Below are 13,178 nucleotides of genomic sequence, written 5' to 3' on the forward strand. Positions count from 1 at the left end.
GTTGGCGCGGGAATTTGAATATATTTCTCTTTAAATTGTTATTTATTACTAAGTTAAATTTAAAAGTAATTGATATTTAAAAGCTTGTAAAATGTAAATTCGAAGTTTATTCTTTAATTCTAACACAATTTTAGCAAATTATACGGAATTTAGGAATCTTAAGTATTATGTAGAATTTTGGTAAATTTAACTATGTTATTTATTAAAAATAATAATGATTACATTTCGTTGTCTTCCCATTTCCCATATAAGTAATAGCGTAAGACTTAAAGGATGCAATTCGATTTGGAATCTTAATCTGGGATTTGTTTTTACTTTTCCGACCTTTGCGCCGTGCACCTCAATCCTTATCCTCATCCCCATCCCCATCCACCATTCTCAATCCCCAATTGCCCCATCTAAGCCCTCGAAGGCCACTGAGTACTCTATTTTGATTTGGGGGCGATTACATTCAGGAAATTTACACTCATGCAGTTTATTGGGCTCGAAGCTGATTACAATTCTGTGCCGGCAATTTAGACCTCCAGCCCACAAACACGACCTGCCGAAAGTGACGTCAATGTCGGTGTTAAGGCCGTGTGTGTGGGTGCAGAGTGCAGGGATTGCCGGAATGACAGGGAAAAGTTGTTTATTTGCATACATATATGAGCAAACAAATGGGCAGAAGGTCAGTGTTGAAAGGAGATGCACACTTTGATTGAACATTGATAGCACTCGTGTGAAAAATCTATTTATAGCCGCAGTCATCATTGATCCCGGGATTTCAAACAATATCCGGCAAATGTACTTCAACAGCTAGGTATACTTTTAAGCTGCTGCTAAATAGGAATAAAAATGTAGTATTTAAGGACGATAATGAGTATTAAAAAACATTAGATGTAATCATTATTGTACCTTAATACTAGCTTTAATAACTAGTTTAAGTCATCAGTAGGCTCTTATATACATGAACTAACTAACAGATATTCCATTATAGTTTTCGATTTAAAAATTTCAACCAAAAGGCTAAAGTTGAAGCAATATGTAGTTGTTGTTCAAGCAATATCAACAAAAGTTACACCAACAACTTAATCAATTCTGGCCGACTAGAGTTCCGAACTTTGGTTTAGTCATGCAAGGATTTCTGCCTCGTGTCCTGGCCATCCTACCCGTTTATTGTGTTTGTTTATTATGCAAATTTGCATTAATTTTTCGTAAGCCGCACACGTGAGGCGTCTGTATGTACTAGCTGTTGCAGTTGCAACTGTTGCTGGCTGTTTTTTTGGGTTTGGGTTTTCAAATTGCTTTCGAGCGCAAATCGTCGGCAAATTTCATTAAAAATGCAGATACATATACACACACAGAGACTGTATGTGTATATGTTTGTGTACCAACACGTCCTATGGCTCTCCTAGGGCTTGTCGTCCTCCTCCGTTGAGATTACCGAACAAGGACATTTCGGAATCTTTTGTTTTATAAATAGCCCCCTTCGATAGACAATTAAAAATGTAACTTGGCTTTCGGCATGGACGGGTCTATCAATAGACGTCAGTATATGCCCCTTAAAGCTGGCCTAATACCACCGCCCCCGCGTGTCAGGTGGGTGGGATTTTTTCAGCTTCTATATATGTATCTAAGGTAGGTTAGGCCCGAGACCTTAAGAAAAGTTTCTACATCTGTCCTGGCCTCCTAAGCACTTTGTGCAAATTGTCAACGTTGCTGCTGCGTCCTTCTACGCAACACACAACAGCGGCAACATCAGCGGCAGCATCAGCAGCAACAGCCTCGCCGCCAACAAAAACAACAACAGCCACGAGAATGTGGCAACAAAGGCTTCAGGTTATTGCAAGCATTTTAATTAGTAGACAAGCCAAGTGGGCTGCCACGACACACATGCATACACCCACGACCGTACTATACTATATAGGGGGTGTTCACAGGAGGCTCGAAAGGATGCAGAATTGCCTCTACATGGGTGAGGCGATGAGTTCGGAACCCCATATAAGAGTTCCAACTAACATTGTGGGTTTACAAAAGGATGTTGGAAATTAGTTACCTCAGGAACACGGATCTAGCAGAAATTCCAGGAATTCACGTGCCAAAACTCAGGAATTGCAGACTGATTGAGTGAACTGCGACATTTTGCAAGCAAAATTGAAAACTAGAGATGCAGGGGAACCCATTGAAACCAGATTGAAACCACACATTTCAGGGAAAACTTCATGAAAACCACAAAACTTACACAATTTGCAAGAACGCATTTCCCAGAACAGCTTAAAAAAGGAATACGTTTAGCTAAAAAAAAAACCTACTAGACTTAAGGAAATAAATGGGTAAATTACATAAACTACAAGGATACGTCAGCACTTAAAGGAATCCATCTTATCAGCTCCCAATGATATATGGTTCTGGAAAATCCGCTGCTGTCAAATTATGAAAGCAAGCCAACTAATTCAAGAGCCGCAAAAGGGTATGGAGATGAAAGAATATCGAACTGGGGACTAGATGGCGTAGATACTTGCGCAACGATAAAAAGGACATGTGCATAAACAAATCTCGACTCATCAGCGCCACAAACAAGGCAAGTGATATATGGCCACGGAAAGACCTTTGTTAATTTATACAAGCTGGCGATTCTGGTGGATTCGCACACTGAGTCCGGGCCCATATCTCAGAGCCCTTTCCTTGGGAGCTGTAAGTGCGGACTTCGGCTGCGGGCTAGCTCTCAATCTATCATCCTGCCCTCGCTGGAGGTCCTGCACCATCCACCAAACGCAACCCACCGCCCACTGCGGCGCCATACCCTCCGCCGCCGTCACGTTCTGCGCTAGTTTCTTGTATTTATTTTTAAATTGTCTCACAAACACACACATATAAATATATACCAGTACATCCACAGATTCAAAACACACACATGACCTGCACTCACATCCTCCACATCGTGCGCCTGTATTGGTTCACTGAGCGTCCTTCTCCCCTCGAACAGTCGCCGCTGTGTGCGAGTTTGTCTACATAAACGCGAAAAAAGCAAATATCAGCGAGTAAGCTCCCAGCTGGAACATGGGGACTAAAAGTTACCTGCTGCTCGGATTTATTTATTTATTTATTTTGTTTTGGAAATATGTATGTGAAGCTTGAAAGTTGTTGATTTTTCCTAAAATGGGAAAGAAAATCGTTTCAACACGAAATAATAGAGAGAAACAAGAGTAAAGGGACAGACATAGTTAAAATATGATTTAATTTAAGTGTTTAAGATGGCAAAAGAAAGAAGAAACATGTTGCCCATAACATGTATAAAACTACCTATTATGGCTTTAACAGCAACTTTGTAGTCTAATAACTCCCAAAATTATTATCCAATTGTACTCAAATTTAATATATTAAATCAAATAGTTTCCCCCCTACAAATATCTAAAATTTCAATTATTTAAAATTATTAACAAACATATATAACCCCCAATCAGAACGGTTTTCAATGGGTATAAAAACACAAGAAAATCTGTGTAAGCTCGCATCTGTCAGGCAAACCGAAAGCCCCACGACGACGACCATGTGTGCGTGATTGAGTATGTATGTGCGGCGGTGTCTATGTGTGCGTGTTTGTATGTAAATGTCCTTGAGTGCTTGACGGATGACATTCATAAACGTCACTTCAATTACCTCCACGCGCCAACGCCAGCGACGATGCCACCTCATGCCTGGTCTACTACCTCCACCCCTCACCTCTTGTAGGAGCTGGTCCGCAGGAATTTAGTTCCCTTCACTCCTTAACAGCGTCCACCCCCTCAGCGCCTTCCATTTACCGCGAAAGTTGTGAAAAGTCAGTCAGCCGAAAATTAGTTTTCCGGTCTCTAGTTTTCTTTTTGCAGAGTTTTCTACCTATAGAGTTTCACTAACTTTGTTTATTTGCAGATTTTGTAGTTGCTGTTGGAAAAATGTTTCGATGGATTTAAAAAAAAAAACGCTTTTCAGCCGTTTTATGTTATTTAAATGTTCATTTAAAATTTCAGAAATAATTTAAAGCTTTCCCGCATATCCTATGATTCTTGGACTTTATGGAATTATGTACACATTTAATTTGATTTTCCAGGTTGTAAAAGGAAAATAATAATAAATTAATTCACCGAATGCTGGAGATAATTGACTCTGAGAAAAATTGAGCTTACATTTTGAAACAGATATTGATTAAAGAAATAAATATTCTCTTTGATTTCCCTCGAACTCGTTTGGGAGAACTTTAAGCCTCAATGGGATCAACTTAAATCACACCAAAAAATTCTGTTTAAATGCTTTTAGAAATAATTTTCTCCGTCGCTTGCAGCAGATTCTATGAAACTATGAAGTCTCTTATAGATTCATAGAATTTTAATTAAGAAAAGCAATAATTAAATATTCCTTGAAGTTAAATACTTTTTCAATGCCATGGCCAGCGTTTGTCGTATGTTTGGAAATATTTTTACACACCAAAACGATTTTAAAATGCAATTGAATTGAAAACTGGACAGGGATTTCCCAGAGCACATGCTGACTCCTTTGACTCTTGTATTTCGGGGAAATCCAGGACTTGCTGAAAACCAATAACGTTTTCAATCTAATGGCTTTCCCGAAAAGGCCTCCTAATTCGTTCTGAAAACCTGATCTTGATTCATGGTCTGGCATTGATTTTCTCTCAGCAAAGAGGGGGCGGCCTGCGGAGCGGGCGGGGCCCCAAAAACAGTTGCGGCACTCGTCGTTGTCGTCGTCGTCCTGTGAGTGCGTTTGTATGTGTGGATTGGTATTTGCGAGAGTGCGAGTGTGGCAGTGTGTCTGTGTGTTTGTTTCGGTTTCCTTCACTTACACTTGTCCTTACAAATTTGTCCTTTTCTCAAATGTGAAAAGACGCATAATGTCCTTTTTACTCGACCCTCTCTTCCGCTCGTCGCCTCCACCTCGCTCTCTCTCTCTCGCATCTCTTCTACGCTGGTGCCCCTTAGCCTTGCTCTTCCTTTCACTCCCCTTTGTCCCCGCCGTTCTATCGCCTTTCGTCTTTCCACTGTTCGTTGCCTTTTGTTGCTACCGCTGTTACTTTTTATACACTATTTGGCAGGATAACGTAATTACGGGGATGAGTTTGTCATATTTAAATCCTAGACTTTGAATTAAAGTAATTAAAAGCAGGAATTTTATAGGAAACAGTTTTCTAATATAAATATTTTATTTGTATAAAGGACTAAGATAATGATAAATATTAATTATAAGTAGTAGTTCTATTGTTATTTTAAATCAATACATAAAGCTTTTATATATTTTATTTTATATAATTTTTCATTTATAAAGGAAAGGAAGAAGGTTTTATTATTGTTAATTTAATTAAATTAAAATACATTTAAAACTTAAAATGAAATCTTTAAAATATGAATTTAACATATAAAATAAAATACAAAATAGCTAAATAATTACATCGAATTTTAAATATATATTTCAGTTTGATATTATTAATATAACCAAGAGAGTCCTTCAGCAAAGTAAAGCCTGCATCTACCCTGGGATCGATGCTAATTTGAATAGCTTTCATAATTTCAAAGATAATTGAATAAATTCTGGAAAATGGCCTTTAATAAAATTATCCATCTAATATTGAACTTGTGCTAACATACTTATATGCAGGACCTTGCAAGGGTATCCTAAGCTCTGGTCCATGCCCATGCCAGCCCGCTTTACTTGTTATATTTTTCTTTTTGTTGACGACATTTTGCCTCGTCGTCGTCTGTCGTTTATTTTGTGTGTGTTTTCCATTTTTTTTCGGTCTTTTTCCCCAGTTTTTGTTTTGTCCTTTCTGTGTCTCTGCTGACGTTGGCTGCTGCTGCTGCTGCTGGTGGTGGTGCTCCTGCTGATTCTGCTGCTGGCGTTTGCCGCCCACATTTGCTACTTGTAAATTATTTGCATTAGTAGCCACTTGTGCTTTGCTTCTGTGTATGTGTGTGTGTGTGTGTATAGTGTGTGTGCGAGTATGCCTCGGGTCGAGGAAAATTCCCACACCCCCGCCTGCACTCCCATGGCCACTTTCCCTACGGCTTTTCCTGGGCCTCTGTCCCATGCGAATTTCGTTTCGTTTCGTTTTCGGGGGACGAATCCGCCACTCGAAATGGAACTTGACCCACTGTGCGTGGCTCACTGTGCGTGTTTGTTTAGACGCACACACAAAACACACACTCATATATATATATAAATACACATGTTTATATGTTTGCGCATTGAAATTTCCATTTTTCTTTTCGCCGTTGCCTTCCCTCATCCATTCTCCTTTTCTTGGTCCTTTTTTTTCCTTTTCTTTTTGTTCGTGTTGGCTTGGCCTGCACTTAAATTAACTGATTGCAACATTCTATACAGCTTTTTATGGCCTGATAAGGGGAGGCGTGCGCGGGGTTTTCCTCCAGTCTTTTGCATAGTTTTTGCGAATCCCCAAAGGGGTTCTTACGGGGGAAAGGGCAAGACTGGGAAGCAGGCTGGCCACATGGGAGTTCTCTCTTTTAAGTGGCCAGTAAATGCGGTTTCTTCTACTTGGCCAAGAACAGTGAAGACCAACAAGACCTCAAGAGCTAGCAAATAAATAAATATTCAAGAGGAAAATGTGAGTAACTAGCAAATGCAGGAATTTAACTATTAAAAAAGGTTTAAGGCAAGAAAAAATATAATTTCAATAAATATATAACTCCAAATTAATGGCAAATTCTTGCTAAAAACCTCTAGAAACCAATAACAAAAAATCCCCTTTAGCGAGCTATCACTGTAGTTGTCCATCCATCCCGTTTTTCTCTTTTATATCCTGCCATCTCTCCTTTGCCCCGCCTTTTGAACGTGCCAAACATGCTATGCAGCATTGCGTGCTCACAACGTGGCGTATGCGCAATATTTACTTCCTCCTCGCCACATGAAGGCAGAAATGCATTAAACAAGACAACAACGACAATAACAACAAGCGTCGAAGAAGTGGGATAATGGTCCCAGTGAGTTTTTCGGCGAATTGTTTGTTTCATTTAAAAGACAGCTTTCCCCTTCGCTCGAAACCAGCTAATTACGTATACGACGTGTGTGATCCGCACTTGATAAGCCTGGGAAATGATTAACCGGAATGGTCCGCCTCACCGGATGAGCGTTTGTTTTACTTGGCTAATATTTGCGGAAACGATTGTCAGCGCCAAATTTATGACATACTTTAAGGCGGAGAATTGTCGTAATCCCGGCGAGCAAGCAAGCGAGCGAATCTTTCTGCCATTAGAGGAGCAGTCTATAAGCCAGCCGGAATTGTGGGGAATATTCCTTTTAATAGAGGCAATCGATGAATAAAAATAAAAATATAACCAGGCGGAGGCTGCCTGGGCTACAAATGGGCTGAACAATTTACATAATCACTGAGCATTCGGCGGCCAGGCCCAAATATAGCGACCAAATGGCAACCGGAAATAGGAAGCCCAGCGAAGCAGAATGCCCGGCTCTGTATTATATGGACTGTGCTGAGCGCGTCCTTCGCCTCGCAGCGATTTATCAAAGTTCATTGAAATGGTTTGCCCGTCCTTGAGCGGGGTGGGGGACACGAGGGCATTTCGTCCTTGCCACTCTCGTGATGACGACGTCATTCATTAAAATTTTCGCCCGTTATAAGTTCGGGCATTAAGCATTAAGCAGCGACAGCAGCAGCACCAGCAATGGCAGTGGCAGCATTGAGTTGTCAAGCGAATTACAGGCCCCCGAAACAAATGCCATAAAAGCCATTCACAGTGTGCAAAACTTTTCTCTCTGTTTTTCTTTTCGTTTGCCAATTTGATTTATTGCCGGCCCAGGGAGATGTAATCGTGAAATGGCAAATGCTTATATTGTGTATGTGTGTGCTGGTGGTGTGTGTAATTTTTCCCGACTGTCATGGGGCTCCCCAGGCTTCCGGGGAACGATTTGTATTTGTGGCTTTTCGCAGGACTCGTGTCACGGGTTCACCTCTCCCACGCACAGATGAAAAGTCAATGCGTGGTGGTATTTGATTAATACGCATATTATATGCTTTATTAAGCCCTCTTCCCGATCCAGAGCCTCTTTTGTTACCAAAGTTATAACTCTTTTGTTGGCTGAACTTGACTTTAACCATTTGTTTTTGGGGTCTCTTTCACCCGCATCTCTCTATCTTCATCCTGGTGGAGGAGGAGGCCTGTCAGGTCCAGACCTTCACCCACCCACACGTGCAAACTGATAATGGACCTTGCTAAATACAATATATTTTAGAGGCCCGACTTCTAATTATGTAGCTGTGGTACAGAGCGAGCCCCTCGCTGATACGAGCTTACTAATATCAACCAGTCTGGCGGTCGTCTGTCTGGTAGATAAACAAACAGGTTCAAAGTCCACTCGGCCAGACAGACGAAACAAGAAGAAAAATAACAGAAATCAAAACCAGTGTTTTGCTTTAGCAGCGTCGAATTTTTCATACCCTGGTAGGTACTATTTATTATATGTAAAGGTTGTAAGAGAAAATGTAGGCCAGTTTCTGTTGAAGCTAACTTCGGCACGCCGAAGTTTGCATACCCTTGCAGATATTATTTCATTGCATTTTATCTATACTTATTATGTTGAGAGTTTGACAGTTACAGTTTTACATTCCCAGTTTTACATTTTCCCTACACCTACCGATCGGTTTATATGGCAGCTATGTGATATAGTTGTCGGATTTTCATAAAATTTATACCAAAATTCTGAACTAATAAAATAAGCTTATATCTCAGAGTAGATAAAAATAGTTTGAAAAACAACGAAGTTATAATTTTTTATACCCTTGCAGGGTATTATAATTTCAGTCAGAAGTTTGCAACGCAGTGAAGGAGACGTTTCCGACCCTATAAAGTATATATATTCTTGATCAGCATCAACAGCCGAGTCGATCTAGCCATGTCCGTCTGTCCGTCTGTCCGTCTGTCCGTCTGTCCGTCTGTCCACCTGTCCGTTTCTACGCAAACTAGTCCGTCAGTTTTAAAGCTATCTGAATGAAACTTTGCATATAGTCTTCTATATACTCTCACTGCTATATATGTCGGAGCGGGCCGGATCAGACGACTATATCATATAGCTGCCATACAAATGTTCGATAAATTTTTAGAAAAAAAATTATAACTTTGTTGTTTTTCAATATTTTTGCACCATTTTTTAGATATGGCCATTTTATATTATTTCTAAATTTTGGTAAAAATTTTATGAAAATCGGACGACTATATGATATAGCTGCCATAGGAACGTTTGGGAAATTAATAGGAAAAAAATTATAGCTTCGTTGTTTTTCAACGTATTTTTATCTACTCTGAGATATAGGCTTTTTTTATTGTTCTAGAATTTTGGTATAAATTTCATAAAAATCGGACAAATATATCATATAGCTGCCATAGAAGCGATCGGTAATTGTATAAAATATGTAAAGCTGGGAATGTAAAACTGTAACTGTCAAACTGTAAACATAATAAGTATAGGTAAATTGTAATGAAACTCTGTTTTGTGAGTATTTTCAACATTTATATCTTTAATATGAACATCAAAACCAATCTGCAAGGGTATACAAAATTCGGCGTGCCGAAGTTAGCTTCCTTTCTTGTTTTCTATTAATTTCCTGATCGTTCCTATGGCAGCTATATGATATAGTCGTCCGATTTTCATAAAATTTTTACCAAAATTCAGAAATAATATAAAATGGTCATATGTAAAATAGTGCAAATATGTTGAAAAACAGCTAAGTTATAATTTTTTTTCTAAAAATTTATCGAACATTTGTATGGCAGCTATATGATATAGTCGTCCGATCCGGCCCGTTCCGACATATATAGCAGTGAGAGCATATAGAAGACTATATGCAAAGTTTCATTCAGATAGCTTTAAAGCTGAGGGACTAGTTTGCGTAGAAACAGACAGACGGACAGACGGACAGACAGACAGACGGACAGACGGACATGGCTAGATCGACTCGGCTGTTGATGCTGATCAAGAATATATATACTTTATAGGGTCGGAAACGTCTCCTTCACTGCGTTGCAAACTTCTGACTGAAATTATAATACCCTGCAAGGGTATAAATATTCAGTTGTCATTATAAATTTATAGTTGTAAATCTGGGATAATTCTTTAAGGCAAATGCAGATTTTTAAAGGAAATGTACTCTAAAACGTATTAAAAAAATATTTTTAAACCAACGTCTTCAATATTGCTATAAATATAATTAATTAAGACAGCAAATTAAATAAATTATGACAGAAATTTCTTAAAAAAAACACAAATAAAATAATTAATATGAATAACCTAATAACATATATATATATATGGTTAAGATGAATAATAAATAAGTATTTGTATAGTTATACATTAAATACAGACTAACATAAGAATGTTTAAAAAAATATAGTTAAGGCTAAATATTTAACTCAGACTTGATTAGTTAAACTAGAAGAACTTTGTCCATCATTCATTCTAGGTCACATTGTAATCTCTTATCACTTTTTGCAAAGAGCAATGTCTTTAAGGAAATTCTCTTAAATTTTAATCAATTCGAATCTACCTTTTAAATACAAAAAATATATGCTAAATATTATTAATATTTATCGTTTGATGTTTAGACTCAAACTGCATTTTCCTGAACTATCATTTAGCGATTATGATCCTAAGGCTGATGCAATCTAATAAAAATTGAGGAAGAACTATGGACTGTGGTCCCGCCCAGTAAAAGGAAAGGAGAGCGTTGGGAGCATTCTCTTGTCTAATCGAAGCGGCCAATCCGGAGCAAGCTGACCCTGCTGGACCTGGCTATAAAAGCAGGCAACGCCAGCGATTCCTCCATCTGTTCCAACAGCGAACGTCTGCTTGATCGGTGTCTGTCTCTGTGTTCACATCCCAAACAGGTTTTCCTTCTCAATAAATTTATAAAAAAAATAATAATAATGTGGTTCGCTGTACTAATTCTGCTGGCCCTGCCATTGCTCGTGCTGGTGTACTTTGAACTTCGGGTGTCGCGTCGCCGCCGCCAGCTAAAAGAGTTCAGTGGACCCGCTCCGGTGGCGGTTTTAGGAAATGCCAATCGCATTGGCAAAAATCCGGCAGGTCAGTTCCATAAAACCCCCAGCTAAGAGGGGGCTGGTTTGGGCTGCTATCTGCCACACGCAGTCTAGACGGGCTCTGTGATAAGTGTTATCAGTCTGATGCAACATCAATCGCTGTGGCGAAATTAACGGCTGTCTCGGCCAAAGATCAAAATAATCGACCTAATCGTGTTTTGCTTGTTTTGGTTTCGCAGAAATTCTTAATACGTTTTTCGAGTGGTGGTACGACTGCGGCCGGGATAACTTTCTCTTTTGGATCGGGTACAGTGCCCACATAGTGGTGACCAATCCCAAGCAGTTGGAGGTGAGTCTTCCACTCAATCCTTTTTTCCTATATGTTTCTGAAGGAGCATTAATAAATATTTATTTCGGCTCTACACTTCAGTACATTCTCAATAGCCAGCAGCTTATCCAGAAGTCCACCATCTATGACCTACTGCATCCTTGGCTGGGCTATGGCCTGCTCACGAGCCATGGCACCAAATGGCACAAGCATCGCAAGATGATCACGCCCTCGTTCCACTTCAACATCCTGCAGGACTTCCATGAGGTGATGAACGAGAACTCCACCAAGTTCATGGCCCAGCTGAGGAAGGCGGCAGTCGGTGACAGCATCATTGATTTCCAAGAGCACTCCAACTACCTTACTCTGGATGTGATCTGCGACACGGCCATGGGAGTGCCCATCAATGCCATGGAGCAGAGAGACTCCTCGATTGTTCAGGCCTTTAGAAAGTGAGTTCTGGTGTATTTATACTTTCAAAATGTGTGGCTAGTATTTTATCTCCAGCATGTGCTATACCATCAATATGCGGGCCTTCCATCCCTTCAAGCGTTCCCATTGGGTCTTTAGCTTGGCCCCAGAGTTTGCTGCCTTCCAGCGATCCCTGAAGACACTACAGGACTTTACCTACGATATCATTGAGAAGCGCGTGGAGACCCTGCAGAAGGGAGGTCCTAAAAAAGAGCAGGATCCGTCTGCCCCAAGAAAGAAGATGGCTTTCCTGGACACACTGTTATCCTCCACCATAGACGGTCGTCCGCTGACTCGACAGGAGATCTACGAGGAGGTGTCAACCTTCATGTTCGAGGGTCATGACACAACCACCTCGGGTGTATCCTTTTCTGGTTACCTGCTCTCTCGACATCCCGATGTCCAGGTATGAACTTAGTTTACATAGATTTAGAGTTTGGAGCCTAATTTATTTGAACTTCCAGCAAAAACTCTACCAGGAACAGTGCGAGGTTATGGGCAATGACATGAACAGGGATGCCAATTTTCAGGAGATTGCCCAAATGAAGTATTTGGATCTTTTTATCAAGGAAGCCCAGCGCGTCTATCCCAGTGTTCCATTCATTGGCCGCTATTGCGACAAGGATTACGATATCAGTGAGGATTTCATTTAATAGTAATATTCTGGAATATAAAAACCAAAACATAATATTTTCTTTGCTTCAGATGGCACTATCGTGCCCAAGGGCACCACCCTCAATCTGGCTCTCGTACTGCTGGGCTACAACGATCGCATCTTCAAGGATCCCCATCATTTTCGGCCCGAGAGATTCGAGGAGGAGAAACCGGGTCCCTTTGAGTATGTGCCCTTTAGTGCTGGTCCCCGGAACTGCATTGGCCAGAAGTTTGCCCTGTTGGAACTGAAGACCGTGATCTCAAAGCTGGTGCGATCCTTCGAAGTATTACCCGCAGTCGATGAGCTTGTCTCCAGGGATGGGCGGATCAACACCTACCTGGGACTCTCGCCAGGTGAGAAGTTGAAGCGGGAGGCCGGCCGGCACAAGTACGATCCCGTTCTTTCGGCAGTTCTTACCCTCAAGTCGGACAATGGCCTGCATCTTCGCCTTCGGGAGCGACTTCCTTAATTGTGTAGTTACTTTAACCTTAAGTTTATCATTAAGTACTTAAAAACATACAAAGTTTGTCTTTTAATAAACATTTTTTATGACATTTAAGTTAAATCAATTATTGTTTTATGAGCTATATATTTATAAAAACACTTTTCAGATCGTAGTTTGAATCCAATATTCAGTTTATTTTCTTTGACTTCTTACAACATATACTTTTTTATATAAGTAAAACTGTAA

The 13,178-nt window shown here is 40.1% G+C and overlaps 1 protein-coding gene across 1 annotated transcript; it reads left to right on the forward strand.

Annotated features, from left to right (window-relative positions):
• Positions 1-10,834: 10,834 nt before the first annotated feature.
• Cyp4e3 (Cytochrome P450 4e3) lies at positions 10,835-13,052 on the forward strand. Its single transcript, XM_017169915.3, has 6 exons — positions 10,835-11,079; positions 11,273-11,382; positions 11,464-11,813; positions 11,869-12,238; positions 12,297-12,468; positions 12,538-13,052. Exons 1-6 carry the CDS (start codon positions 10,920-10,922, stop codon positions 12,954-12,956), a joined length of 1,581 nt encoding a protein of 526 aa, XP_017025404.1. The 5' UTR covers positions 10,835-10,919; the 3' UTR covers positions 12,957-13,052.
• The last annotated feature ends 126 nt before the right edge of the window (positions 13,053-13,178 follow it).

The sequence above is a fragment of the Drosophila kikkawai genome, chromosome 2L (assembly GCF_030179895.1).
Source record: "Drosophila kikkawai strain 14028-0561.14 chromosome 2L, DkikHiC1v2, whole genome shotgun sequence".
NCBI classification, from domain to species: Eukaryota; Metazoa; Arthropoda; class Insecta; order Diptera; family Drosophilidae; genus Drosophila; species Drosophila kikkawai.